The sequence below is a fragment of the Chenopodium album genome, chromosome 26, assembly GCF_948465745.1.
Source record: "Chenopodium album chromosome 26, dcCheAlbu1.1, whole genome shotgun sequence".
In the NCBI taxonomy this organism is placed as follows: domain Eukaryota; kingdom Viridiplantae; phylum Streptophyta; class Magnoliopsida; order Caryophyllales; family Amaranthaceae; genus Chenopodium; species Chenopodium album.
Window position 1 is genome coordinate 29,711,693 of NC_137859.1, and position 27,149 is coordinate 29,738,841.

General features: G+C 35.3%; 2 protein-coding genes across 5 annotated transcripts; both read right to left on the reverse strand.

The window, feature by feature from the left end:
- Positions 1-690: 690 nt before the first annotated feature.
- Positions 691-8,310, reverse strand: LOC145616317 (cell division cycle protein 48 homolog). Its single transcript, XM_081671015.1, has 9 exons — positions 8,161-8,310; positions 7,833-7,998; positions 6,336-6,564; positions 4,114-4,880; positions 3,805-4,026; positions 3,646-3,717; positions 3,282-3,563; positions 1,451-1,810; positions 691-1,204 (listed from the first exon to the last, which is right to left on the reverse strand). Exons 1-9 carry the CDS (start codon positions 8,184-8,186, stop codon positions 914-916), a joined length of 2,415 nt encoding a protein of 804 aa, XP_081527141.1. The 5' UTR covers positions 8,187-8,310; the 3' UTR covers positions 691-913.
- A 2,168-nt stretch (positions 8,311-10,478) lies between these two features.
- LOC145617728 (TSL-kinase interacting protein 1-like) lies at positions 10,479-18,735 on the reverse strand. Of its 4 annotated transcripts, none has more exons than XM_081672477.1 (14): positions 18,599-18,735; positions 17,614-17,822; positions 17,451-17,533; positions 17,321-17,368; positions 17,125-17,234; positions 15,388-15,472; positions 15,021-15,300; positions 14,034-14,141; positions 13,632-13,906; positions 13,297-13,535; positions 12,837-13,203; positions 11,912-12,313; positions 11,667-11,783; positions 10,479-11,062 (listed from the first exon to the last, which is right to left on the reverse strand). In XM_081672477.1, the coding sequence occupies exons 2-14, from the start codon at positions 17,738-17,740 to the stop codon at positions 10,808-10,810; spliced, it is 2,496 nt and encodes an 831-aa protein (XP_081528603.1). In that variant the 5' UTR covers positions 17,741-17,822; positions 18,599-18,735; the 3' UTR covers positions 10,479-10,807. The 4 variants fall into 4 exon arrangements, with proteins under 4 accessions (XP_081528603.1, XP_081528601.1, XP_081528602.1 ...); XM_081672475.1 differs by having other exon boundaries at positions 13,632-13,924; XM_081672476.1 differs by having other exon boundaries at positions 14,034-14,156.
- Positions 18,736-27,149: the final 8,414 nt, after the last annotated feature.

A 27,149-nucleotide genomic window follows, 5' to 3' on the forward strand; every position in this document is an offset into this window, starting at 1 on the left:
ATTATTTTTTCCTTTGTTATTATTACTACCTCCGGTCCAAATCACTCGCAACTTTGGGTATTATTTGTGAGATATAAAATATTACAAAGTTGCGAGTAATTTGGACCGGAGGTAGTATTATTATTATTATTGAAAAACTCCTTTGTTATTATTATTGTTATTATTGTTCCTAGCCAAAAAAAAAAAATTATTGTTATTATTGTTGCTATTATTTTTAACGTTGTTATTATTGTTCTTGTAAGGACTCTTATATCTATTTAAATTTTCAATTAGATGTATGTGTTATTATAGGTTCAAATAAGTTAAAAAGCTCAAACAAGTGAAAGCATGTGGGTAGAAAGCGTCCTCTGCCAAATTTGGCTTAATCTTTTAACCTCACACCTTGATGGTAGAAAGGTAATAAAGGCCACAACTTGCCTTAAGCATATCATCAGAGGAGAACCAAAATAACACCTTCATTTTAAATTCTTTCACAGAACATCAGCAGTTACAGCTAGTTGTGCAAAGGATATGGAGTATAATATTTGCACTACTTATGTTAGTTTTGAAAATTGTGCAAGTTACAAGCATAGAATTGTTTTTAAGTTTTTCATTACTCTGGCGCGGATCAAGACCTGTAGTACTCGGAGTTAATATACTGGTGGTCTTTACAGACCGCAATAAGATTAGAAATCAAGCAAACAAATAGAATGACAGGAAAAGGAAAAGTAACTTGTCATTTACGTAGTGCATGCTAACAAGTCTAAAAGGATTCACATTAACTGCTCCCGTCAACCAAATTCAGACTAAGTAGAAATCTACGTCACAACGGGATCAACTTACGAGCAACAAATTCTTACAAAGAAGCAACCAAATTATACATGTCCTCTGACATAAAACTGGTAGGATTATAAAACAAAAGGCCAAAGAGAACCTAATTATAGAGATCATCTTCATCAACTCCTCCAGCAGAAGCAGCAAATGCATCTGTACCAGTAGTCCCAGGAGTGGTATTGGCAAAACGGAACTCTGTGCCAAAACCTCTAGATTGCTGTAAGGTCTGAGCAAATGCCTGATACTTACGGATATCGGCATCACTGACACTTCTCCGGGCAAATTTCATGGATTCCTCAAAATGTGCAGCCTTGATTTCAGCAACTTCATCATCCACATCCTCCTCCATAGCCTCGGGGTTATCTTTTCTCCTCCTCTCTCTTTCAATGTCCTGGAATTCAACAAAGACAAATAAATTAAAAGAAAAAAATAGAGGAAAATTCTCTAGAGAACATAAAGAACTCCAAAGAAGGTTACTTTTTAAACATAACTCCCTAATTCAATAGGTCATTGCATAGGTAAATAAGAACAGTTGCAAATTTCCATGTCACACAAGGCATCAAATTCTGACAACTTAAATTGCAGGAACACAGATAAAAGAATTAAAATTCAATCTATCATATGCAGCAATACTTGCCTTCTCAATGTTCTCTCTGATGGCATATTTGCAAGCCCGCTGACATATTTCAGTGATATCTGCCCCACTAAACCCCTGAGTGTACTTGGCAAGTGCTCTAATATCAACATCTTTAGCAATAGGCGACTTCCTCAAGGCAGCCTTAAAAATTGAATAACGAGATTCCTCATCTGGAAGAGGAATATATATTAGTTGATCAAGACGACCAGGTCTCAGAAGTGCTGGATCAATAATATCAGGTCTATTGGTGGCTCCGATGATGAAAACAGTTTTTTTGGCAGACATGCCATCCATTTCAGTCAAAAGTTGGTTCAAAACCCTGTCAGCGGCACCACCTGCATCACCTGAACTACTTCCCCTCTGCAAAAACACCACAGAACACAGTTGAATCAGCAAGATGGACTATAAAAAGAAACTACAACAAAATAACTACTTACTGATAAAAAATGCCACTAATAAAAGGTGGACTTTGAGAGGGTAATGTGATCCATGGCCCCATGGGGCAAACTCACCAGAAAATTTCCGAAGCAAGAATAAATTGGGATCTAAAGTGTAGAATTACAGAAATGACATTCATAGTGCAATTCAGAGTTTAGACATTAAAGTTTAAGCATCCACTTCCAACCCCACCCAAAAAAAAACAGAGAAGAAATAATATATGGTGATATGATTTTGTATACTGATTTTAGTGTGCCCTTATTGTCTGTTTTATAGCTAACCCATGCTTAAGTAAATGAATTTAATAACCAACCCTCCTACCTAATCTCACCAATAAACAACCCACACTCTTTTGGGTTGATTTTAAATTGTTCTCCCCTCAGCCATGCCCAACACTAAATGACATGTATCTCTATCTTTACCTTCCTCGACTTCTTCACTTTCTCTCTCTCTTCTCATAACCTTCTCTCACCTCTGAGTCAGGTCATAAGGTTGATACTCCTTCACTCACAATCTAGTTCTCTTTCCTTATAATCGAAATAAATTAAATTTTTTTTTAAAAAAAAAAGAAATATTTTTTTCCTGGATGTAAAATCCATTTTATTTGCTTTTCTAATATGGGGTTGAGTTTTTATTTAATTTTAATATTCAATAAAGCCTCCAAGGTTCTCTTTTAGAAATAAACCTCAGCTTTTTGCTTGTAAAGTGGCACACAAGAAGTCTGCACATATAAAAGCTCTCTCTTTTCCAACCTCTTCTACAGTTAATCCATTCCACCTATTCTTCTTATATGGTTAACCCATCTTCTAAATCCCACTATTGTAATTAAATGTTTATATCTTTGGCTTTTAACCACTTAAAAACACTTAAATATTTTGGATTTTCAACCTTGGAAGATCAAAGAAATCAAGCCCGCTAAATGTGGAGGAAGCCACCACCAATTCAAGATTGGCATAACAGTGAAAGCAACAACCACCACCAATTTGCTTTAAATAACAGGTTTAAGTAACAGGATTATTAACAGCATGTATAACTGCAAAACATAAAAGGTTTAAAATAGAGAAATTGCTTTAAATAAAGACATAAATCTGTGCCTTCAAAAATTTCCCTTTCCCAATGCTGTTTTACAATTTCTTCATTAAAAATTTTGGCAGAAATAACAGAACAGGCTGAAAGCTCCCAGTATGGATAATAGCATCACAGGATAAATTCTATGCAAATGCCAACCTGGGCTCTAAATATCAAATGATAATGATATTTTGAAGCAGGAGTGAATTAAACCACTTAAAAGTCACAACTCACAAGACATAAAAGAAGATACTATATCCCATCCTTAAATAGTAATCAAAGAAATATTAAGGTACACTCGTCAAAAAAAAGTCTATGTACGCACCTGAGTTGCAATTGAATCAAGCTCATCAAAGAACAGAACACATGGAGCTGACCCACGGGCCTTGTCAAAAATCTCTCTGACATTAGCTTCACTCTCTCCAAACCACATTGTTAGCAATTCAGGCCCTTTCACACTGATGAAGTTAGCCTGACATTCATTAGCAATAGCCTTTGCCAGCAAAGTCTTTCCACATCCAGGAGGCCCGTAGAAAAGAACTCCCTTGGAAGGAGACATTCCAAATTTCTCGAATTTCTCAGGATGCTCCACGGGATATTGAACAGTCTACAACAGGAATACCATGTGTTCAGTCTACAGTACAGAAGATAAAGAAAAGTGAAAAGCAATTGAAGGCAAAAATAAGTACCTCTTGAAGTTCCCTTTTGACATTTTCAAGGCCACCAATGTCATCCCAAGAAACATTGGGAACTTCCACAACCTGACAATAAGTAAATATAAAGATCATAAACAAAACTAGAAAAACAGAAAGGAACTTAACAATAATGATATCACAATATAACCCTACCGTTTCACGCAGAGCAGATGGATTGCTCTGCCCAAGAGCAGTATGGAAGTGTTCATTCGTGACAGCCATGGAATTAAGGATCTCAGCATCAATAGTCTCATCTTCCAGGTCAATTACGTCCATCTTTTCTCTAATACATTGAAGTGCAGCTTCAGTGCACAAGGCAGCTAGGTCAGCACCAACATAACCATGTGTTTCCTTGGAAATTTTTTCTAAATCAACCTGTTTGACAAATTACAACTCAATCAAACAAATAATTATAGCAGGGACATTTTAATATTAATTTTTAGAGAAAAGAAAGGTACATACATCTTCAGAAAGCTTCATGTTTTTCGTGTGAATTCGAAGAACCTCAAGTCTCCCAATTTCATCTGGAACACCAATATCTATTTCTCTGTCAAATCGACCAAACCTTCTCAGTGCTGGGTCAATGCTGTTAGGACGATTTGTAGCACCCATAACAATAACGTGTGCCCGTGATTTAAGCCCATCCATAAGAGTCAAAAGCTGGGAAACAATACGCCTCTCAACTTCTCCATGGGTTTTCTCTCGTTTGGGAGCAATAGAATCAATTTCATCAATGAAAATGATCGATGGAGCATTCTTCTCAGCTTCCTCAAAAGCTTTCCTGAGATTGCTTTCACTTTCCCCAGCCAATTTTGACATGATCTCTGGCCCATTGATACAAAAGAAGAAGGCACCAGTTTCATTTGCCACGGCTCGGGCTATCAGAGTCTTTCCCGAACCCGGTGGTCCATAGAGCAAAATTCCTTTTGGTGGCTTGACACCAATAGATTTGAACAATTGTGGGTGTCTCAATGGCAACTCTACCAGTTCCCTAATTTGGGCCATCTGTTTCCTAACACCACCCACGTCATCATAGCCAACCTCATCTAATCTATCCTCCTCTTCTCGTTTAATTGGCTCACCCTCGCAAAAAATCTCAGTATCTGGGGCAACAACACAATATTCAGGAGGATCAGTCTCAATAACCTTAAATTCAACACTTCGCATTCCTCCTCGCACAAGAAAATAGTCGCCCTTCCTCACTGGCCGGTAAGCTTCCAGAAAATAAGCTGCAAAGCACACAAAAAAAGACGGCAAGTAAACTCACTGCAGATGGTTACAAATAGCTAGATATAAAGGTTGACCGATATGCAAAGGCTGTAGCATAAAGGATTTCAACTTGATGCATAATGATGATAAATATTGTAACAGGCATTAAAAAATCACACAAAGATATGCTATAGATAATTATGTTACCCCCATCATCAATTATATTGCATTACTAAAGCTGTGATTCACAAATTGCATTTACTTGAAAATTGGCTCCCTCGCACTAGAGTCCCACTTAAAACCCATAATTCGGATTAGGTTAGCAAGAGAGAAACTAAACCAAATACAATATTGCTTTTTTCTTGCAAAGGGAGTGTACAAAACCATTTGCTCATATTTTAGTGGATAAGATCCTAAATGTGAAATTTTCAATATTTATTATTTAACACGTGTGTTTCAGAGCTTTTGAATGAATGAAGTGTGATATAATTATAATGCCACTCGGTAACACCCTTACTACAACACCATTATAATTTATGGACTAGCAAATAATACAACCACATAAATCCACTGTCCTTATACAAGTATTTATCAAGCCATACATATATTAATTTAGACCACTCAAGGCCTTAAGGGGGATAACACATTAATTGCACATATCATAAATATCATTTCAGATCACATGTAATTAATCTTACCTTTCTTAAAAATCAAATTGTAGATTACACTTTCTGAAAGAAAACTTAGAGAATATTTCCTCTAAAGCTAATTGTCTAGCTCACTTACAGTTATGAACACAAATTAAGAAAAGCAAAGAAAAAGGGTAGAATCTAGTGCCCATTGGTAAAGCCTTAAGCAATCGATGGGTTTGGCATAAATATATAGGGCCATGGCCACCAATGAAAAAATGAAGGGTGATTGGAAATATCAATTTCCAAAAAAGAAACATTCAAAGTGATAAAATTAAAATTAAATAAATCATAAACAGAAAAGACTTTGCTACCTCAGCCCACAGCTTGCATCAAATCAATCAACACAACTATAACAATCAAAACAAGTACACAACTACAACTTGATACATGAGTTCACCTTTGGGAAGGTCCAATTAAAGCAAAACAAGCAATTATATAAAAGATTTAAATTGCCAGAATTTGTCTTAAATTATCTCAAAGACTCTCCATGGGATTTACCAATTTCCTACTTGAGAGCAATATACACTCAATCTTGGCTAGTTCTTGTGCCTCATTTTTTTCAGAAAAAAACATGTAGCTACATGATAACTGATAGGTTTTTTTATTTCTTCTTTTAAACAAGAGCTCAAGCACTCAAGATTAGTCTAAAAGAGGATAGAGTCAAAATGAGTGCAGAAAATAATTATATTGCAATTTTAACGGTAATTTATGATAATATTTTAACACGCGGCTTAAACTTCAGTAACATAAATAATTTCAGTGCTGTGGAAAATGGAAACATACGTTTTAGGTATGCATCAAATAGATTTCCAGTGACACCCTCAATGGTATCATCGATAGGAAGAATATGCACACGCTTCCCATATTTAACATCAGGACATTGGTGCACAGAAATCACATCGCCAAGTCGCACCCTTAAATTAGATCTCACAACCTTGTTCATTCTGATTTTAGGTTCTTCGCATGTCTCATCAGCAAGGGCAATGCAGATTGTGTCCTTCCTTTTCTTTCCCTAGAAAATGTCACCAAAACAGATGATGAAATCAATCATCAAAAAAAAAAAAAAAAAAAAAAAAGAACAAAACTTAAAGTAGGAAATCAAAATCATAGTGGTTGTTCAGTTCACATTTGAAATAGAGAAGTTCCCACGAATTTCAAATTCTAATTCTAATTCTAATTCTAATTCTAATTCGTGGGAATATCACACAAAGTTACTTGATTAGAAACAGAGGACAAAACCTACAAAATACCAAACAAGTTACTTGATTAGAAACAGAGGACAAAACCTACAAAATACCAAACATATCTGAACCACATACAGAGTACTGTAAACGTAGATAAACTTCCAGTCTTTTCTACTTCTCATGAACCGAAGAAAGTACCAAATTTTAAAGGGTTTACCAGAGAACAAGTCAAAACAACTAGTTCTCCATCACATTATACATTTCAATTCATTATTTTGTACTTGAATTTTTGTAAGGGTACTAGAAACTCCAAATATCTCTTTGAAAGATAAACTTGTTTCATAGGTTGACATCAATCAAGTCTCCATTGACCCAAAACGAATGGACTCAACCCATTATTCTCTGTTCTAGAGTGAGCCTCTGCACCCAGTAAAATTGGACGCGTCTAGTTAAGCAACTCAGAAGGCATTTAACACGCCTTTAGGATCAAACACAAAAGGTCCTCGAGGATAGGGCAACTAAACAAACTTCATAAAACCAAAATCCCCAATGCTTTGAGGATGTAAATTGTTTTTCTTTTCCTTCCACAATGGGTATTGGGTATGCAGAGAAAAATTGTAACTTAATTTGTACATTCGAAATCTTTTAAACCCAAAAACTAATCATAACAATTTGCACCACAAATTGATTAAAACCCCCACAAATTGATTATAACCCGCCATTTATAAGTTAAACAAAGCCAAGATCAATTAATCGGTGACCTAAATATTCGACAAAAAACCTTCAATCCCTTCACTCATGGACACAATCCCCCAGATGCCCCAATTCCCAAATAACATATAATCAGAGTGTCATACATAAACCTACAAATCTCTCCATACCCTCATCATTGATCACACATTAATCCGAACACCGCCTTTAGCAACAATATAAATTCTACACAACTTCAAAACACGCACAATTCTAAAAACCCTAAGTAACCAGGAACATCAAATAGCACTCAGTATATCGTATAAAAATCACAAGATCAACAGTAATCATAAATTCATAACAAAATCAACAATAAGTATAAGCATAAATTCAAAAAATTAACAACCTTGATTAGAACAGTATCACCACGAAAAAGCTGAAGCTTTTCCATGGTATCAGGGTGCATTGAAACAACCGAATTATCATCATTCACAGCTTCATCGACAACCAAACGATTCACAGCCTTCTTACGCTCAAGAATCGCAGTACTAAAATCTCTTTTCGCTCCCTTACTGTAAAAAATCCACAATTCAGTTGCATAATTATCAGTAAAATTCAACAAAATCATCAAAATTTCGCAATTAAATTACATGATTAATAAGTTTATGATTTCACAATTGAATCACATCAAAAAAGAAATCATCAAAATTCAGAATATATGATGGAAAACTTACTCAGAGGATTCAGCAGGATCCGCCATAATTGAAGATGGTTGTTGATTGAATACGGAAAAAATTTGCAGAGCGAAGAAAGAAGAGAGAAAATTAAGAGTGATTAAGGGAAGAAGAAGAGAGGTGAGATATTTATAATGGATGCAGTTTAGATGAGTAGGTACGGCTTCCTTTCGTGCGTAGAAAGAAACACTTTTTATTTTTTTTTTAATTTTTTTTTTTTGGTTGATAGGATAAAAGTTCAGAAGAGGTTAAAGTCTACCGAAATTCTTCTTTAAGACAGATTTTCATTAATTAAATGTAATATGAATTAGGTTTCAAAAAAAAAAAAAAAAAAAAAATTGTAATACGATTTAAAATTACCATAAATTAACAACTTACAAATATTTTCTAGAAGGTTGTTTAGAGTCCTAAATCCATTAGGATTGATTATTAGCTTCAAAAAATCTTCTCAAAGGTTCTAATTATCCTGTAATATGTGGTCCCTACAGGCGCCAGTACCAAACACCATACCGCCTCTCCTTTGATTAATAAAAAAGTGGAAAGAACATATATTATGAAACAAAAGAACATGGTTGTTTAAAAGAACATTCATCTAGTTTATAAAAAACGCGAACAAAGTAAATCAGTTTTTTTTTTTAAAAGGCAAGAGGTTAAAAGTAAATTATATTTTACTGATATAGTACTTTCTCTAGACATTTACTAAAACGAAATTTCCCCTCTCTAAAATTTTTCTCTCACTCGAAGTTTTCTCTCTCAAAAAGTAAAAAAAAAAAAATATTCCAATTTTAACTGATTTTTTGGAATATTTTAAATCAGTTAAACCTTAAGCAATTTGTGAAGAAATTTGTAGTTCTAAATCAAAAATTCTTTTATATGGGGGACAAAAACAACATGTAAGTATAATTTTCGACATGTCTTAGTGTTTATTTTGGAATTTGATCATATTTTTTTTGCTATTCATACGGAAAATTGTTTGTTCGATTTTGTTACTTTTAGTGTTGTTTGATTTTCGTTTTTTTTTTTTTTTTTTTTTTTTTTTTGCAATTCATTTGTTATTTTTTGTGATTTTGGGTTCATTTGTTTGTGCTCCATTTCATGAAAAGAACATATTTACATTAAAAAAAAAAAGTGAAAAGAACATATGTTCATGTTCTTTGATTATCAATATAATGTGCTTTTATGCTTATTGTTAATTTTGTCTTTAAATTATGGTGGGTATATATAAATAATGTTGATTGCATAATATCATCATGTATTTTTATTTTTTTTAATATTACAGATGTTCTTTAGATTTAAAAAAAAAAATTTAAAAAAAAAATTCTGGATGATATTTTATAAAACTGCTATATGTTTTTTTTCAAAACAGTTGTATGTTCTTTACAAAACAGTTACATGTTCATTCCGCGTTTTTTGTGTGTACCTTAAAATTTTCAATTATCCTGTTTTTGAAAAGATTAAGAATTTTATATCGAATAAAACATGTGTTTTTAATGAATTTAGGGCTTGTTCACATTTACTTAATTTCAATTCAGTTCAGTTCAATTCAGCTCCAATCAGTTTAGTTCAGCTCTAATCAGTTCAGTTCAGTTTTAGTTTAGTTAAGCTCCTAATTTCCTTCTCTCATAAAATATTCATTTCAGCACAGCTCAGTTCAGTTCGCTCCAATCAGTTCAACTCAGCTCAGCTCAGTTCAATAAATGTGAACAGACCCTTAATTATGATAAAATAAGGATAAATACGGATATTCGACTAATCCAATTTAATTGAAAGTCGGAATACGTAGGAATCAAATCCATTGCCACGTGATGAAACGTGTTTTATTCCGGATGGAATTCAGATCGTTTTCTGATCTTTTCGGTCGTTTTTTCTCTATAAATTGCGGACGATTTCCTTCGTTTTCATTCACCAACAATCATCTAATTTTCTCTACAAGCTAAAAGCTTCTCTTTTTCTTAGCCTAGCCTAAATACACAAACACCATACGTTTGTGAATTTTGGGGTTTTTTTTTTTTTTTTATTTTTTTTTACCAATCAGGACCTAACACGTGTCAAGTGACCTAATATAATAGATCATTGCTTTTTGTTGACCGGTTAGGGATTGAAGAAAATCAACACCCCCTAAAGTTCGGATCATTCCATAATAATCCAAAAGTTAGGATTATTTAAACAAAATACATGAAAGTTGGGGTTATCATTTTAAATTTTTCCTTCAAAATTTATCAAAGTGACAACAAATTATATTGATTTGATCTTGTCAAAAAAAAAAAAAAAAAAAAAAAAAAAAAAAAAAAAAAAAAAAAAAATTATATTGATTTGATGGAAAATATTATTATTACATGTTCCTGAAATATATCCATAAAAGTCAATTTGAATTACATGTACAGTGGTGCAACACCAACAAGATTGAACACAGTTCTGTATAGTCCTTCACATGCCACTTTTGTACAGAGTGAAGGAAAATATGTAAGGAAATATGTACCACAGGCAACCTCCATCGGCCCTTGCCCAAAATAACCCAAAACAGACGAAAAATTAAAATTGATCTGAGCATGACAGAGAATTGATGAAGCCTTCGATAAGCTACCAAGATCATCCCTTGCAAATTGAAAGAAAATCTACTGAGATCATAAATCCTACCCACCAAATGCTACACTTGAAGAGATTGCACTCCAGCTTTATCACTTTTATCAATTTTACCAGCAAAGGAAGCACCTCCTTGAGTACCGGTAGTTGGCGATGGAGGTCGTTTTTCATCCAAGCCAAAGAATGGGCAATTTTGGAATGCATCCAGGCTGCTAGCTAGAAGACGATTCAGGCCACTCAGGCTATCACTTAAGATTAGATCTTCACTATAGTATTTACATGAAGGTATATCCAGCTCTAAAGGTCCTAATGAGTCAGGCTGGAAATCAAACAAAAATATAGAAAGCAGTGAGAACTACAATATGCTGACATGGTGATTCTGAAAGGATAATTATATTCACAAAGAGAAACAGTCCAAACAAAGAGGCAAAAAAAAAAAAAAAAAAAAAAAAACACACGCACGCACACACACACGCACACTACATGTATTGTGTTGTGTACCCCTGATATTTTAAAGAATGCACTAGGTACCCACTTATTTTTAATAAACACCAAAGGTTTGCAAAAGAATAAACTAAAAAATAAAAATCCCCCACTTAACCTTAATGACTAACCAACAAAATATTATATCGTGAAACCCTCTCACTAATTAACCAAAACCCAAAAACTCGTTTTGATTAATGGGAATGGTAATGGTAAGAAACAGAGTAACACACTTTAAGGTTTAGTTAACCATTATATGTTGAGGGAGATGGGGGAGTTAGTTAACAGCATTATTGACATTAGTTCAAGGGTATCTCATGTATTCTTTAGAACCATAAGGCTACAAGATTCAATATCTAAAACCAGAAGAAAAAAAAAAAAAAAAAATTAATGCACAAACCAGTACTTAAACGGAATGATAAATAAAGATGAAAACATACCCAATAAATATCTGTCAGACTACTAAAATCTTTGGTAGAATTTCCAGTCTCATGAGTTTCAGATGCACACTCATCCATTGGGTCTTCCGAGACAATTCCCTTAACCATGGCTTCATCCTGTGATCCAAACTAATTAAAAATTTGGGGAAGTGTTTGGGGACAATAGCAATTACTGTAACATGTTTACAAGTAGCCCGTCAATAAAAAAAAAAATATTTAGAAGTTTTGCAGTTCAAGATAAAAACCTGAACTTTATTGCCGGTCCTGGCTGGACTAGTTTGATAAGTTTCAGAATCAGCAATTGAAGTTGCCGCTAAAACCTGGTTGTTAGGGACAGCTCTGTTCTGAAATGAAAATGCATCACGCGTTTCTTCAGCATCCCAAATTGATGATGAATGTGTAGAGGGTCCAGAGAAGCCAATCTTGCTTTGCCTATATATATGGGCAGCAATTGCTGCATCAAATGAGTCACAAGTGAACGGAATTGCCTCAACACATTGAGAACTTCTAAAAGCAGGATTCTCAACTCCATTGGCATCCATAACATCTACATCTTCAGTTAACAAGTCCCCAACACTAGCATTTGTAAGGCTATCAGCCCACTCTCTGGTTGACAAACTTGTACTCTTTCTTGCTCTCTGGTCAACCTACACAAAGCACAGGGATCAGAACTTGAGAAGTTTTAAACAACCGTGAGAAGAAGTCATCAGATATTCTTTACAACAATTCTCAAATACAATTGACCATCACCCAAAAAAAAAAAAAAAAAAAAAAAAAAAAAATTGAAAATCCCCTTCCAAAGCTCTGCCAATAAAAACCTTAACTGTTTATTATAAAGAAAATCCCAACCTGAGAGTTTGCTAAACATAGCATGGACAAGCACTACAACTTTATGTTTACATCAAGCATCCTCAACACATTTCATAATAAAAAATTAAAAATTGAGATGTGTCAGCCAAGTCCTCCAGCTAGACACCCTATGGTCAGATAACAATTTACCAAGTTATTGTAGTGAAAATAATTAAAAGGAATTAAAGCAAGAAAAGCCTGCAATATATCTTGAAAAAAGAAATTTTGTAAGAAGAAACTTGAAAAAAATGTATGAAGAAATTATATGAATACACAATAAGCTATTATGATACCCACAAGAAAAAAGAGAAGGCAACTTACAAATGTTTTAAACTTTTTAAAATTAGATTCATCACAAGGTTCATTTTTCTTTGACAATACACTAGATCCTAAGTTGTGCATTTCAAAGATATCATTGGAAAGTTCAACATCAGCATTCTTATTTGCTTCACCAGAAGTAGCGACTGCTGACTCTTTAAGAGATCTTTTTTGTTTTTCTAGGGTTTGCTGATCACCAAGAAAGTGATCAGCAAGTTTTTCCAGATTGCTCTTCTCCTCTATTTGTGGAAGTGATTGTTCCCAAAGTGCTTCCTGTCTTCTACTTACTTGCACATAAAAATCGATTGCAGGTACAAAAGTTGTTTGTGAGGTGCTTGGTTGAAGCTCAGTGCTAGAAATCCAGCCATATCTTCATAAACAAAAAAAAGAAGAAATCATCATACGAATAATTAGCACTTCAATATAACACCTATCATGAAGGGAAGTTGGAGGCAGAGAGAACCTCAATCGAAACACTGCAGGGCTACCAATCACGGCATAGACTTCAGCAGCAGTTACAACAGAATCTCGAGTCCATCTCTGATATCGCACCAAATTTTCTCTTTGAATGTTGGCTGGGAAAAGCATGAGCTCCCCAGATGCGACACTAGAATTGCCCCACTTACGATCAAGATGTTCCAGAATGGATGATATCTTCTTTCGTGCACTTAAAGTCAGTTCCAAGAAAGGATTACGCTTGTCCTGCATAACCATCCATGATAACCCAACATTAATATTTTTATTTAGCTGTTTTTCACTGATTCAATGTGACAAGCAGAGAAACCGCTTTTATCTCACCATTTCTAGTGCCTGTCTGGTAGTTTGATCAATTGGGAACAACTGTAGTTTAAGTTTCATGGTAGCTTGTACATTGTCCTCAATGGCCATGCTTTTGGAAATATTTGATAGATTTACTTGTTCTTGCATTGAAGGGCCTAAATCAGTTTGCTCTGTACAGTTCAACTGTAGTTTAAGTTTCATGGTAGCTTGTACATTGTCCTCAATGGCCATGCTTTTGGAAATATTTGATAAATTTACTTGTTCTTGTACGGAAGGGCCTAAATCAGTTTGCTCTGTACAGTTCAACTGACCTATATAAGTTTGAGTCATCAAGACATTGGAAATATATCAATCAATTTAGGTTCATAATTAACATTAATCCTAAAGCATTTGCTTAAATGAACAGCACTGTCAATCCACCTTGATGGGAAGTGCGATTTTCACCAGCAGTGCGCTCCAGGTGCTCAGCAGCATCAGCAACCAAGGAGACACCAGCCATGGCAGCCTTCTCCCATCTTTTGATTGCAGCTGCAGTAACAGCACCTGTATCAGACCAAACATGACTCTAAAAATTACTATGGAGTGATTTCGTAAAACAAGGCAGGGCTCAGGAGCCTTCATTACTCAATGCTTATAGCATGCCTGCTAAAGTTTTTAGAAAAAAAAATTGGAAAGCAATGAAAGACTTAATATAAGATTTGGGAGGGAAAGAACTGCAGAACCATCTTTGGCCATGTTCTCTTCCATTTAAAAAGCTAATATTAAGCAAAAATTGACAAAAACAAGTTTCAATCAGTAAATTCAGTATACATACAAAATATCCAAGAGAAAAAACACTATAGCATCTCTTTGATCAGTAATAATTATTTCATTTAAGTAAAAATGATCAGGTGAAGAGAATAATGCTCAAGTATGATGATAATTTTTATCAAATAGAACCAAGAGTAAGTTTCAAATGTAATGGTGTGACCTGAAAGTAATACTAAGTAATTATAGAATGATGGAAGAAACTGTTTGAGTTTTGACCCAAAAGGAAATAAATTCTTGCATGCAATAAATTAAGGTATCGAGTTTAGTAAAGTAAGCAAGGATATGCCATCACTAAGCATCTATCACAAAGACCACTGGTAGGCTATCTTTAGTTCTCTAACAATCTAACTCAAAGATCACTAGGGAAAGCACCAGGAAAATGGTATGACAAACAAAAATCAAATGCAATTTAGATAGTTGCAGGATCTATGTATCAGAAATAATTATCCTTCAAGTCACATTCAAAAGGTATCCAGTTAAACAAGCTCATGATTTCAAGAATGAGGGAAAAATGAAATTTTATGTATATGTTTTAAAGCTCTATACCATCAACCTACAGTAAGTCCAACAAAATCAAGACTTGAAATAGTATTGTACCAGATTTTCGTCGTTGCCTTGATGGCTTTTTATGAGAGGGCTCTCCTTTATTGCTACTGCGAATAACACCAATACTAGAACAACGTCGTGTTGAAGGCCCTTTTCCTGAGCTCACTTTCTGACCATTCTGGCTGTCAACTAGAACAATTTTTACAGCTCGTGCATCATTGGCAGACAACTTGTTCTGATTTGTAGCAGTAGGCAAAGGAGAGGAGTGATTTTCCCCTTGAAGTGCTTGTTTCTTTACATTCTTCTTTCTATCTTTCATAAGTTGGTTTTCCTGCAAGCAGAAGGGAATCTCCAGTACTGAAGTTGCTCCGAAAATTCAGAAATATCCACAATGACGGAAAACTTAGTTCAGACTCACCAGTGTCTCTACGATAGTTTTAAACCTACGTGGCTTCAGATGAAGTTTTGAGGCCTTGCAACTGTACTTTTCCAATAAAGACCACCTGATGCATTCAAAAAATAAATGCAAAATAAGAAAATTTTAATGATACAGATGAAGAGATGGTAAACAAGAACAATTGGTTTATACGTCTACAAAGACCTAGGCTATTAGAATAGTCACATGTGTAACAACTCCATCAGCACAAGAGGGAAAAAAAAAAAAAAAAAAAAAAAAAAAAAAAAAACAAACAAACAAACAAACAAACAAACTTCACAAACTATTTAGTGACGAATCACATCTAACTCAAAGTTCCAGGTTTCCACAAAGGCAATTCCCCAAAGTGAAAAATACTGCAGTTGCTAATTTGCCATTCTTTCAATTTAATTACTAATCTAAAGGCAATAACTTCACAATATCTACTGTTGTTTCACTGCCGGCATCATCAATTATCTTCTAGATGTGTGGAACATCACGAAAGATTGCACCAATAAATTCTAATTAAATAACCAAACTGAAAGCAAGTGCTCCTTAATATTTAATTGCAGGCAAGAGGGTTTCTTTATGTCTTCCACATCTTTGGACATCATAGTCCACAAGCAGCCATTACCTTACAGACCTAAGAGGTATTTAGTCCACAAGGCATGCTGGTTGTGGCAATAAACAGCTTACCAGCTAAAGAGAGATCTTTAGCACAGACCTATGGGATCTCAACTCCATTAACTGCTTGTTTTAAATCCAACTCTCAACTCACGAGATAAACCCTACTCTATTTCCTAATTTCTTGCTAAAATGCCTCCAAACCCTCTTAAATTTAAATGTTGAAAGGTATACTTCAATCTGCAACTATAGAAAATCAAACACAAAGGAAGGTAGCCTCAAATAAGGTTATTTAACATGAATTCTATGGCACTGTACCTACCGGATCCCTAATTAAATAATGGGTATACAATATATCATATATCCAGCAAAGATAGAAAACCTGCTAACACTGTTTTTAATATATGGCACTAGCTGAATCTTGTATCAAGCAAACATAGAAAACCTGCTAACACAATTTTAATACTATGGCACTAAGGACTAAGCTGAAAGTATTAGTAAGCCTATTTCCTAGCTAAGTTGAAGTGAAGTTAATCCAAAAGAATATCCGAGTTATTTAACTATATAACACTCTTCACACTCTTTATTTTACTCGTAGTAGATTTAGTTCAATTAATTTCAGTTTAGAGCTAATAAGTTATGACAAATTCATCTGGGATTAATTTGATAAAATAAGTTCGGAGAATTTTAGGGTTTCCAAGTGAAAGAAAATACTTCTACCTCCAATGGCAGTTCCAATGCGAATTGCGATACGAACTTTTTAAAAGGGGCAAATTGTTTGGTGACATGCCCTATTAGTAAGATCTGACTTTGCACAGAGCACGAAGCACAAATCAAAAAGCTATACAAAATCTATTTTGTTCAATCACCTCAAGCCCTCAACTTTTCTTGTTAATATATTAATCATAATAAGCTGTTCGAGTTAAAAAATTCACATAGCTTATATAGACATCCTATACCTGACCGAGCAACAAAGTGCACCAGTTACCCCTATATTGTATTGATAGGGAACTTCTATGATAAGGCAACATATCCATTTCATATGCCAAACAATAGAGAGAATCATTGAATGTGAAGACATTGTTGAAACAAAAGACTGATTAGAAATCATATTACCAGCGTAACATTGCAGCATTAGTGTCTTTGGAATTTTTGGCATCCAAACACAAGTCAGGACCCAATAATTTATTCATGCGCCTCACAAGTCGATAGTAATAATGTCTGACCTGGATCATAACAATTAACAAAAAAAACTGTTTGACAAACGTACAATATGGACATGGAAACATATACATGCAATCATTCAGGATACCTGGTCCTTGTTTTTACTTTGCACTCGACATGTGATCTTTTCAAAATTCTGCACTTGTGAAATAGTAGATACCCTATTAGAAAATACAAACATACAATATATCACCTATAAAACTAATGAAAGAACTTGCCTTGCCAACTTGCCGCAATGCAGTGAAGAAACTTTCCTCCTCCTCCTGTGTCCATGCAGCCCACTGTCGGGTTGGTCGTTTTGCTGCAATTGATTTGCACTTAATGATGACAACCTAAGTTGTGCTGACTCTCCCTTAAAACATAATATAAACTACAGCTTACCAGGCTGTGAAGCAACACCATTATCAGATGTGGATGGTATTGTTGGTGGTTCTTCGCTGTGACTAACATCGGTACAAGGACTATGCTGTTTAAGGCATTGTAAAGGAACCTTTTCCGGTGACAGCATACTTACAACATGACAAGATATCTACACTTTCATGACGCACTCCAATCTTTAACTTCAATCGATGACGATATAATCTCCTAATCTACATCAACCACGAGCTTAATTATACTTAAAGACAACAATTTAACTAAAGAGACCAAATAAAAATGTGTGAATCCTAAAGCAAAATCATAAACGTTATTGATATCAACATAACAAAACTAAATGATGCTCTATGACACATATAACCATTCATCCATTAGCAAAATATTTTCTTGGCGCAATCCGAGAACCTCGCCCATGGAACAGATGAGGACAGTTAAAACTTTCACCAAAGATGTCATAATACAGAATAACAACTAAAATTGCAAATTTTTATGAGGTTATATGATCCCATTTAGTATCAAATACGCGTCACCAACTAAATTAAAGATTCCAACAGATTGAAAAACAATGCACTAGAGTTTGATTAATTCTTTTAAATAAATTATCAATCGAAATCTCAATTAGTACCAGTTCAAGGAAGAATCAGGTTCGCTTATTTCCCCAAAAAATTAATTTTTAAGGAAGTACATAGATTCAATTCATCTAAATTCGACTTATAGTCTAGGAACACACACAAAAATTAACGAATTTTATCTGATGCACCGAAAAATTAAGTAGGAGAAACAAAAAACCAGAAAAAACACCAATAAATAAAATTATAAAGGTAAAATGATAAAAATTGAATCAAAAGTTATTAAAGAATAAACCTAATTACCGAATTTCAGCAACAATTGCAAAAAGCTTGATCATTTACTAGAAAATTTATGGAACTAAGACGAAAATTCGAAAGCAAATGAACCCTAAAATTGCAAAAAATTAGAGATAGAAATGTACCACAACTGAATCGTCGGTGACGATGATGGTAGCCGGGGTGACGAACAACCGGCAAAGCTTCTCTGAAAGTTTATTTTTTGATTTTTTTTTTTACCTTTTTTTTTTCTTCCCTTTTGTTTCTTTTGAAATTCTTTGACTTATATTTAAACCATGAGAATATGTTACTTTTTTGTTTTCCTAAGAGTATAAATGTATAATTATCAATTTATGTATTTAAATATGGGTAACTTTGTAATTTCAACAATAAGAGAAGTCTTTTTATTAATAAGGATAGGAAATTATATTACAATTAGGAGAATCATTGGTTGTGATCAAAATGAGCTTCCATGTTAGCTTAGAGACTAAAAAGTTGCAAACCATGGAACCTACTGTTGGAAGTCTTGGAACCCAATGTGTATCACTCCCACATTGCAGAAAGAGGAGAGGTGGTTCCACTTTATAAGGTAGAGGAGTAACTCCTACTATTGCCAATTGGTTTTAGTATGGAAGCTCCAAAGCCTTGTTTGTGGACCAAATTTTCAACCTCCTTGTTCGGGTTGCCTAGATCCATTTCATATTGTTTCGAAATTTAACACCTACTACTACTGAAAACAATTAAAAAAAAATAATCAACGAAAAGAATAAGTAGGACGTGGGGTCGTGGGGAGCCCAATAGTGGCTTAAGAACAGCAGCAGAAACCAGATTACTCGCCATTTTTCATGGCAATGGCGTAAGCTGCTTCCTTAGTGTAGGAAGCAGTGAGGCCAGGAGGGGGGAAGAAATGGAAGACGGGGCCATCCTGTTGTGAGCTTCTCCCTATGTCAGCCAAGTCGTGGCTTTTTAGTTTGCAGCCCTATTAACATGAAGAACTGTGGCCTGTTATTCTCTTTGAAGGAGTTTAGAAACATCTTTGATAAATGTTGGAGAGGAGGTGATCATTGTAGTAGGAAGGATTTTGAATCATATTAGTGAGTGCTTGGGCATCAATTTCTAGTTCCAAGAACCTAATTCCCCACTCCCAAGCCATAGTAAGACCTTCCCTAATGGTAAGCAACTCAGCTGAAACCGGCCCAAGGGTCTAGATTTGCAAGGAGAAACCAATATGCCACTTCCCTTTATCCACAACGGGATGATACCACTAACACTAGCATCACCCAAGCTTATCCAGGAGCCATCAGTGTTACGTTTAAAGTAATCTCTTTGAGGAGGAGACCAAGCTCTAGCAGAAACTGATTTACTCGAAGAAGCAACATCTATTTGAACCTAAGACAACTTGAAAGTGAAAGAATAATCGGAATAAATTTGTTAAAACAGGTGGAGATGGAATCATAACTTGGTTGAAAACCATGTTGTTTCTAATTGACCATAGGTGCCAGACAACAACCTCTCCAAGACTTGTCATGATTAATGTTTAAGTAGAAGATCAAGGATAGCTTCAATGGAAGAGGACAACACCCTTACCCTTAGGGTTAACCATGCTCGGCCCTTTACTTTACCCTTTTTCTTATGATTTTAGTTGGAAATGCTGGTAAACATGTCAATGAAGATAAAGAAGATGAGAATGTTGGTGTTAGTTGTTGATGCAAATAATGGAGGAAATGGTGGTGTTGCTGAGGGATCGAGGGGGGAGGTTGAATGAAGACATAGGTTGAAGCATCTTAAAATTAACAACGTTTAAAGTATAAAATAAAAGAAAAATAATATTATTGCCACTGGATATAAAATCCGTTGATCTAATAGATCAATGGGGGAGTGCCCCGTCATAAAGTGGTAATTTCCTTTTAAAAACTAGAAATAAATGATTATTTTTTTTACAAGGAAAACAATTTTATTACAGAGTCAGTCATACGCCATTTACATATTACTCATGATAAAGTTTCTAACCAAATATTTAGTGAAAGAACGTATAATACCTTTTACAATCAAAACATATTTGTTTTGTATTACGACACAACTCATACTCCAACGATTCAAGCTTGACACTGTTGGAGTTTTTGCAAATTAGAGTTTTACCAAGTGAGTGTGCAAGGAGCGCGAGAGAAAGATGGAGAACGCAAGTGTAACACCCCCGAATTACTAACAAATAATAAACAATAAATAAAGGAGAAATAGATAACCTTTAAATAAAATTGTGGAAGCATACACTTAAATCGAAGGTAAAACCGCCACACTCGACAACCTGTCAAATGTTAAAGCTTACGGAATCCCAATATTTACAACCCAATACATCTAGGTGAGCTATTTATACAACTTTACAAACTTGTTATAACAAAGTAATCGAAACACTTGAGCTCCTTTAGTCTACGATCACTTGAGCAACCTGTTACAATCTTGACTGCTCACCATTAAGGACAAATTCCAAAATAGATCGTCGTAGGGCCACCATAAGAAAAAAGACATGGCCGCAAACACAAGTAGCACAACAAAACAACACACACACGTCAGCAAAAAAGCTGAGTAATCACCAATTATCAAATATACAATAATGAAGTAATATAATATTTAATAATATAATTAGCTCATTGACTATGTAGTTCGAAACTACATTCACCAAAATTCAAACTAAATACGACACTCCACATAACTAACCTTGATAAAACCCCACCTCAAAAATAATAAGATGATACTCTGCTCAATCAACTCGTCTAACCAATAAGTGTGCCACGCTCTTTGTTTTATACCTAGCCTTGGACATGAGTAATTCGAATAACAAACCAACAAGTATAAAAACTTGAATACTCTCAATAACCAGAAAACACCTTGAACCAGACCACATATGAGCCAATTCCCACTGTAGGGGACCATATAAAAATAAATAATAAAGATTGTACCTCATTCTTAGCTCATGATTATCATCTCTTTACCAACATGCCAAGCACTAAGGTATACAACTCCGAGCCTCAAACCAAGAACAAAATAATAATTCTTAACCTTTTGATCTCATACATCGATCAAATAATCATTCACAACTAATAGATAATATCTCAATAATGGCACAAATTCCCAAATAACATAACAATTCGAATCATAAATATTTCAACTCTTAGGATAATAATACTAGCACCCAAAATTAATTCATTCTCAACCCAAAATAATACTTTGCATTAATAACCCTAAAACCTCGAAACAATACTTCCTATACCAACAACATTAAAAGCCTAGAAATAATAACACAATTAATCATATAATAATACGACACACTAATTACACATACATAAATTTTGATCTTACAAATAAGAAATCATAACTTTTACACATAATAATACGAAATGCAATCAATACAAACAATAATCTATAATCAAACAACTCCAAGAATTAAGGTTCGTGTGATTACCGTCACAGACATACAATATGAACCTATAAGATACTCGTTTTGCTTGACGAGGAGAACATCACACTTTCTTTCACATTGTATGATGAAAATCTCATGAATATGAGATGCTTATTCATGCGCACCAAAACAAGCTAAGGGTTGACTTTGAATTAGAAAATTCAATTGATGATTGATTTGTATCATCATGGTTAACGGCCAAAGTAGTAAACCCACGAGAGATTTTTTTTTTTTTTTTCAGAGTACAAACTTGGAGTAAGCGGAGGCAATGCTTAATATTATTAGGGTATAAGAAGTATTTATAGTTCATAAACAAGAGTTCTATTAGATATAAAATAAGGTTTCAAACTATCCAAAAATAAACTATGTAGATAAGGAAGGTTTACTTAATAACTAAAATAACTTAATTTATCAATAAAATATTATACGTATAAGTTCATAAAATATTCGGGTATTACAGCAAGTCTAGCGGATCGCGCAAGGCCAAGCTAGCAAGAGAGTTAGAGCTCGGATGCTGGGGTAGCCTGCAGCATGGCTGAGAGAGAGCTCGCTGCAATCAGTGGCTAGCAACATATCCGAGCGAAAGCTCTGGCTCGCCCCCCGAATTGGCTTGCGACAGGTCCGAGCGAGAGCTCCCTACGAGTGAGCTATAGCTTGCTGCTCGCAAGCCTTGTGGCAGGGCTGAGCGAGATCTCGCAGTTCATGAAGCCTACGGCAAGGCTGAGCGATAGCTCACTTGCTAGCGAGCGCCAGCCTAGTTATGGGTATGGGCCTTGCGTGAGGCTTGTGCTGCTTATTTCTTTTTCTTATTGCTCCTATAAATACTACTCCTTGGCTATTATTTCAATTATACGTTAATTTTATTATTGAAATACCCTAAACACACAAACACAAACCTACCCTAAACACACAAACACAAACCTACCCTAAATACGTTATGATCCTTTCTTGGTCTTAGTAACCTTAACACCAAGAATCATATCTATTTCCCCTAAGTCCTTCATCTCTAACTTTCTTAGTTTCATTTATGACATACATATTTGTGCTAAACCAGACCATGTCATCAACATACAGGCATAAAATGACACATTGGGCACTAATGCAAACATCTTTGAGTACACACATGCATCACTACCATTGACGACAATTAAAATTTTTCAGAATTTTCTCCACATAATGAGCTGAGTTCATCGCATTAGATCTTGCTACTTAAGAAGCAGATTGGTTGAGAAATCTGTTAATTGACATTCCCTTGTGGGAGAAGCCGACACCACCTGTGTCAATGCATTGTGATTCACAAGCCGCTATATGTATTGCTAAGAACAACGTCTACAATGGTAAGAAAAGGCACATAAGAGTCAGACACGAGTTTGTGAGGCAGTATTGTGAATGGGGTTGTTTCGTTAGATTATGTTCGAACGGAGAAGATTTTGACAAGTCCTTAGACTGGTGGTGGAGTCATCAACTGGTATGGGTCTAAGGCCTATGTTGTAATGACTTGATTTGTAGCTATAAGCTATGTGACATATACATTGGTTATAATAAATCTAAAACCTGTTTTGGTTTTGTTGGAGTTAAAGAAAGGGAACTCAAAGGGGTCAGATATGGGCGCCCAATCAGGGGCCCGATCGGGCGCGAGAAGAGTCGTAAAAATTGAAGTTCCGCCGCCCGATTGGGTGCGAGAAGAAGTTGATTTTTGGCGGGAAGTTCACCTGATCGGGCGAGCTTCGCCCGATCGGGCGCGAATCAGCCCGTTGGACTCCAACGAATTTCCTTGGATCCCTCTTCTTGTTTTAATTCTAATTATTCCTCATTTAAGGGGTTGGTTATGGTGTTTTAATCACCATAATAATTCTGATTTTATTCTTCTTGTTCAAGAATATTCTTTCTATGATCTTTTCATCTACCTCAATCTCTATTATAAATTAGAGAATGATTTTCTGATTTTTTACACTTGGAAAAACACAATCAAACACAATAGCTTAAACACAACTCTCTTTAGGCATAAGATACTTGACTCCAACCTTTCACCCAAAAATGCCTTTGTGTGGAAGAGGTGTGTTAACCTTAGGGAACGTGCCGGCGAATACAATTGAGCACCGTGGTTGCGCCGGAATTTCGTTTTCAAGTCAGTGATTTGCATCACGACACACCATTTGTTCCTTTGTTTTGTGAGATCAATTTTTCAGTCTTGCTTATTTTTCTTTATACTATTACTATAGATTTCTTCTATATTTACAACAATTTGAAAACGAAATTATGTCTATTGGTAATAGTATTATGAAGTCTCTTCCCGACCTCTCTTAGTTGGAACCTCTCGATGGTAACAATTACAAGAGGTGGTCACAAAAGCTACTAATCTTTTTTGAACAAGTGGAAATAGATTATGTTTTGAATGAAGATGTCATTGAAATTTTGGAGAAGGCGGAGGAAGCGGCCAAGGTTGCAACGGATCCCATTCCGACGGCCATCACCGATGCCTTAAGAAGAGGGAGAAGGACAACAAGCTTGTTCGTGGACATCTCCTCAACCATATGAACAATACTTTGTTTGATTTGTTTGTCAATTTCAGGTCAAGCAAGGTTATTTGGGATGCTTTGGAGAAAAAGTATGGAGCGGATGATGCCGGGAAAAAGAAGTACGTGGTGGGCAAGTGGCTCAATTTCAAGATGGATGATGAGAAGCCTATCATGTCTCAAGTCCATGAGTATGAGAACATGGTGACTGAAATTCTTGGTGAAGGCATGAAGATGTGTGAGACCCTTCAAGCCAATGTCCTCTTGGAGAAATTCCCTCCCTCTAGAAATGACTACTGTAACTCTTTGAAGCACAAGAAGAAGGACATGACCCTCTAAGAGCTCATTAGTCACATGAGAACCGAAGAGGCTAATCCTTAAGGATAAGTTTGACAATTTGTCTCTTAATTCTTCTAAAGCTAATCTTGTTGAGTCTTCTTTGAATGTGTCTAAAAACAGGAACAACTCTAAGAAGAAGGGAAATAACAAGTCCAAAAACAATCTCACTCCAAACAACAAAATCCAAAAGTCAAAGGGTGCTTGCTATGTGTGCGGGATTGTTGGACACAAAGCATATCAATGAAACCGGAGGCATGGTGCAAAGAAAGATGGAAACACCTCCCAAGCCAATGTGGTGGAAAAAGAAGAAATTATTGCGCGGTGGTGGTAGAAGCCAACTTGGTGGAGAACAAAGTGGAGTGGATTTTGGACACCGGAGCATCTAGGCACTTTTGTGCTAATAAGGCCTTGATGACCGAGTTTGAAGATGTTACCGATGGTGATCATGTCTACATGGGCAATTGTAGCACCGCGGGAGTCCTTGGCAAAGGAAAGGTCCATCTCAAACTCACCTCCGGAAAAACTTTATTTTTAAATAATGTGTTGTATGTCCCTTCTCTTAGGAGAAATCTTGTTTCGAGAGCCCTTCTCAACAAAGCCGGCCTAAAACTTGTCTTTAAGGCCGACAAGATTGTACTGACTAAGAATGGAGATTTTGTTGGGAAAGGTTACCTCAATAATGGCTTGTTTGTTTTGAATGTTATGAATGAGAATGGAAGTACTTCTTTTGCTTATATTGTTGAATCTTTGGATGTTTGGCACAACCGTTTGGGACACTTGAATTCCTCTTATTTGAAAAAGTTAAAGGACATGAATTTAATAAATTTTTCAATGGATGATAAACTTGACAAATGCCATATTTGTGTTGAGGCCAAACATACTAAGAAACCATTTAAGCAAGTGGTTTCAAGAAGTACCAAATTACTTGAATTGATTCACTCGGATTTAGCGGACTTTAAAAAATGCACTAGTAGGGGTGGTAAAAATTATTATATTACGTTTGTTGATGACTTTTCTCGTTATACCAAAGTTTATTTGCTTAAATCAAAAGATGAAGCCGAAAGTGAATTTTTTAAGTACAAAGCCGAAGTTGAAAATCAATTGGACCTTAAAATCAAAAGAGTTAGAACCGATAGAGGTGGTGAATATGGAAAAGATTCTTTAAAAGATTTTTGTGAAGCCAATGGCATCATACATGAAACTAGTCCACCTTACACACCCCAATCAAATGGCATTGCCGAAAGGAAAAACAAATCTTTAAAAGAGACTATGAATGTCATGCTTCTTAGTTCCAGTTAATCCGATAACTTGTGGGGAGAAGCGGTTCTTTCCGCTTGTTATGTACTCAATAGAGTGCCCCATAAGAAATTGGATAAAACCCCCTATGAACTTTGGAAGGGCTATAGTCCAAATTTTAGTATTTTTAAAAGTGTGGAGGTGTTTGGCTAAGGTGGCTTTACGGGACTTTAAAAAATCCACTATCGGGTCTAAAACTTTTGATTGTGTGTTCATTGGATATGCTCATAATAATGCAGCCTATAAGTTCATGCTATTAAGTGATAGAACACTTTGTGAAGCTAGAGATGCGGTATTTTTTGAGCATATTTTTCCCATGAATAAATCTTTGTCTTCTAATGTAGATATGCATGCTAGTAAGTCAAGTATGGATGTGCCTTTAGTTGATTCTATGCCTAGTTCTAGTCTCCCCTCTTCCTCTACCAAAGTGGTAGTAGTTGAACCTAGGAGAAGTAAGAGACCTAGAGTAGAGTCTTCCTTTGGACCGGATTTCTTAACTCCTTTTCTTGTAGAAGACTTTGATGTGGATTCTTTAAGTGAGCATGTTGTATCTTTGTTTCTCTTAGAAGAAGACCCTAAGACTTATGATGAGGCAATGAGGTCCATAGATGCTAGTTTTTGGAAAGAGGCCATTAAGAGTGAACTAGGTTCTATCATGTCCAATTACACTTGGAATCTTTGTGACTTGCCTAAGGGTTCTAAACCTATAAGTTGTAAGTGGATTTTTAAGAAGAAACTTGGACCGGATGGGACCATAGAAAAGTTCAAGGCTAGACTTGTCATTAGAGGTTTCACCCAAAAAGAAGGTATAGATTTCTTTGACACCTATTCCCCCGTGACTAAGATAGCCACCATTAGAACCTTGGTAGCCCTTGCGGCAATTCATGACTTAGTGGTTTACCAAATGGATGTCAAAACGACTTTTCTTAATGGAGACCTTGATGAAGAAATCTATATGACCCAACCGGAAGGTTTTGTGGTGAAGGGACAAGAACATAAAGTGTGTAGGCTTAGAAAGTCTCTTTATGGTCTTAAGCAAGCTCCTAAGCAATGGTTTGAAAAGTTTGATAGTACCCTTAGGAGTTGTGG

What these genes read in the sequence shown, in the direction of transcription:
- LOC145616317 (XM_081671015.1), bottom strand. Translation starts at nt 8,186, where the DNA reads ATGGCGGATCCTGCTGAATCCTCTGA. An exon ending in ACATGAAGCTTTCTGAAGAT is followed by an intron (nt 4,027 to 4,113) that starts GTATGTACCTTT and finishes TTTGTCAAACAG; the next exon opens with GTTGATTTAGAAAAAATTTC. An exon ending in TCAGAGAGAACATTGAGAAG is followed by an intron (nt 1,205 to 1,450) that starts GCAAGTATTGCT and finishes GTTGAATTCCAG; the next exon opens with GACATTGAAAGAGAGAGGAG.
- LOC145617728 (XM_081672474.1), bottom strand. Translation starts at nt 17,740, where the DNA reads ATGCTGTCACCGGAAAAGGTTCCTTTACAATGCCTTAAACAGCATAGT. An exon ending in AAATCGCACTTCCCATCAAG is followed by an intron (nt 13,925 to 14,033) that starts GTGGATTGACAG and finishes AAACTTATATAG; the next exon opens with GTCAGTTGAACTGTACAGAG. An exon ending in TTAAAAAGTTTAAAACATTT is followed by an intron (nt 12,314 to 12,836) that starts GTAAGTTGCCTT and finishes TGCTTTGTGTAG; the next exon opens with GTTGACCAGAGAGCAAGAAA.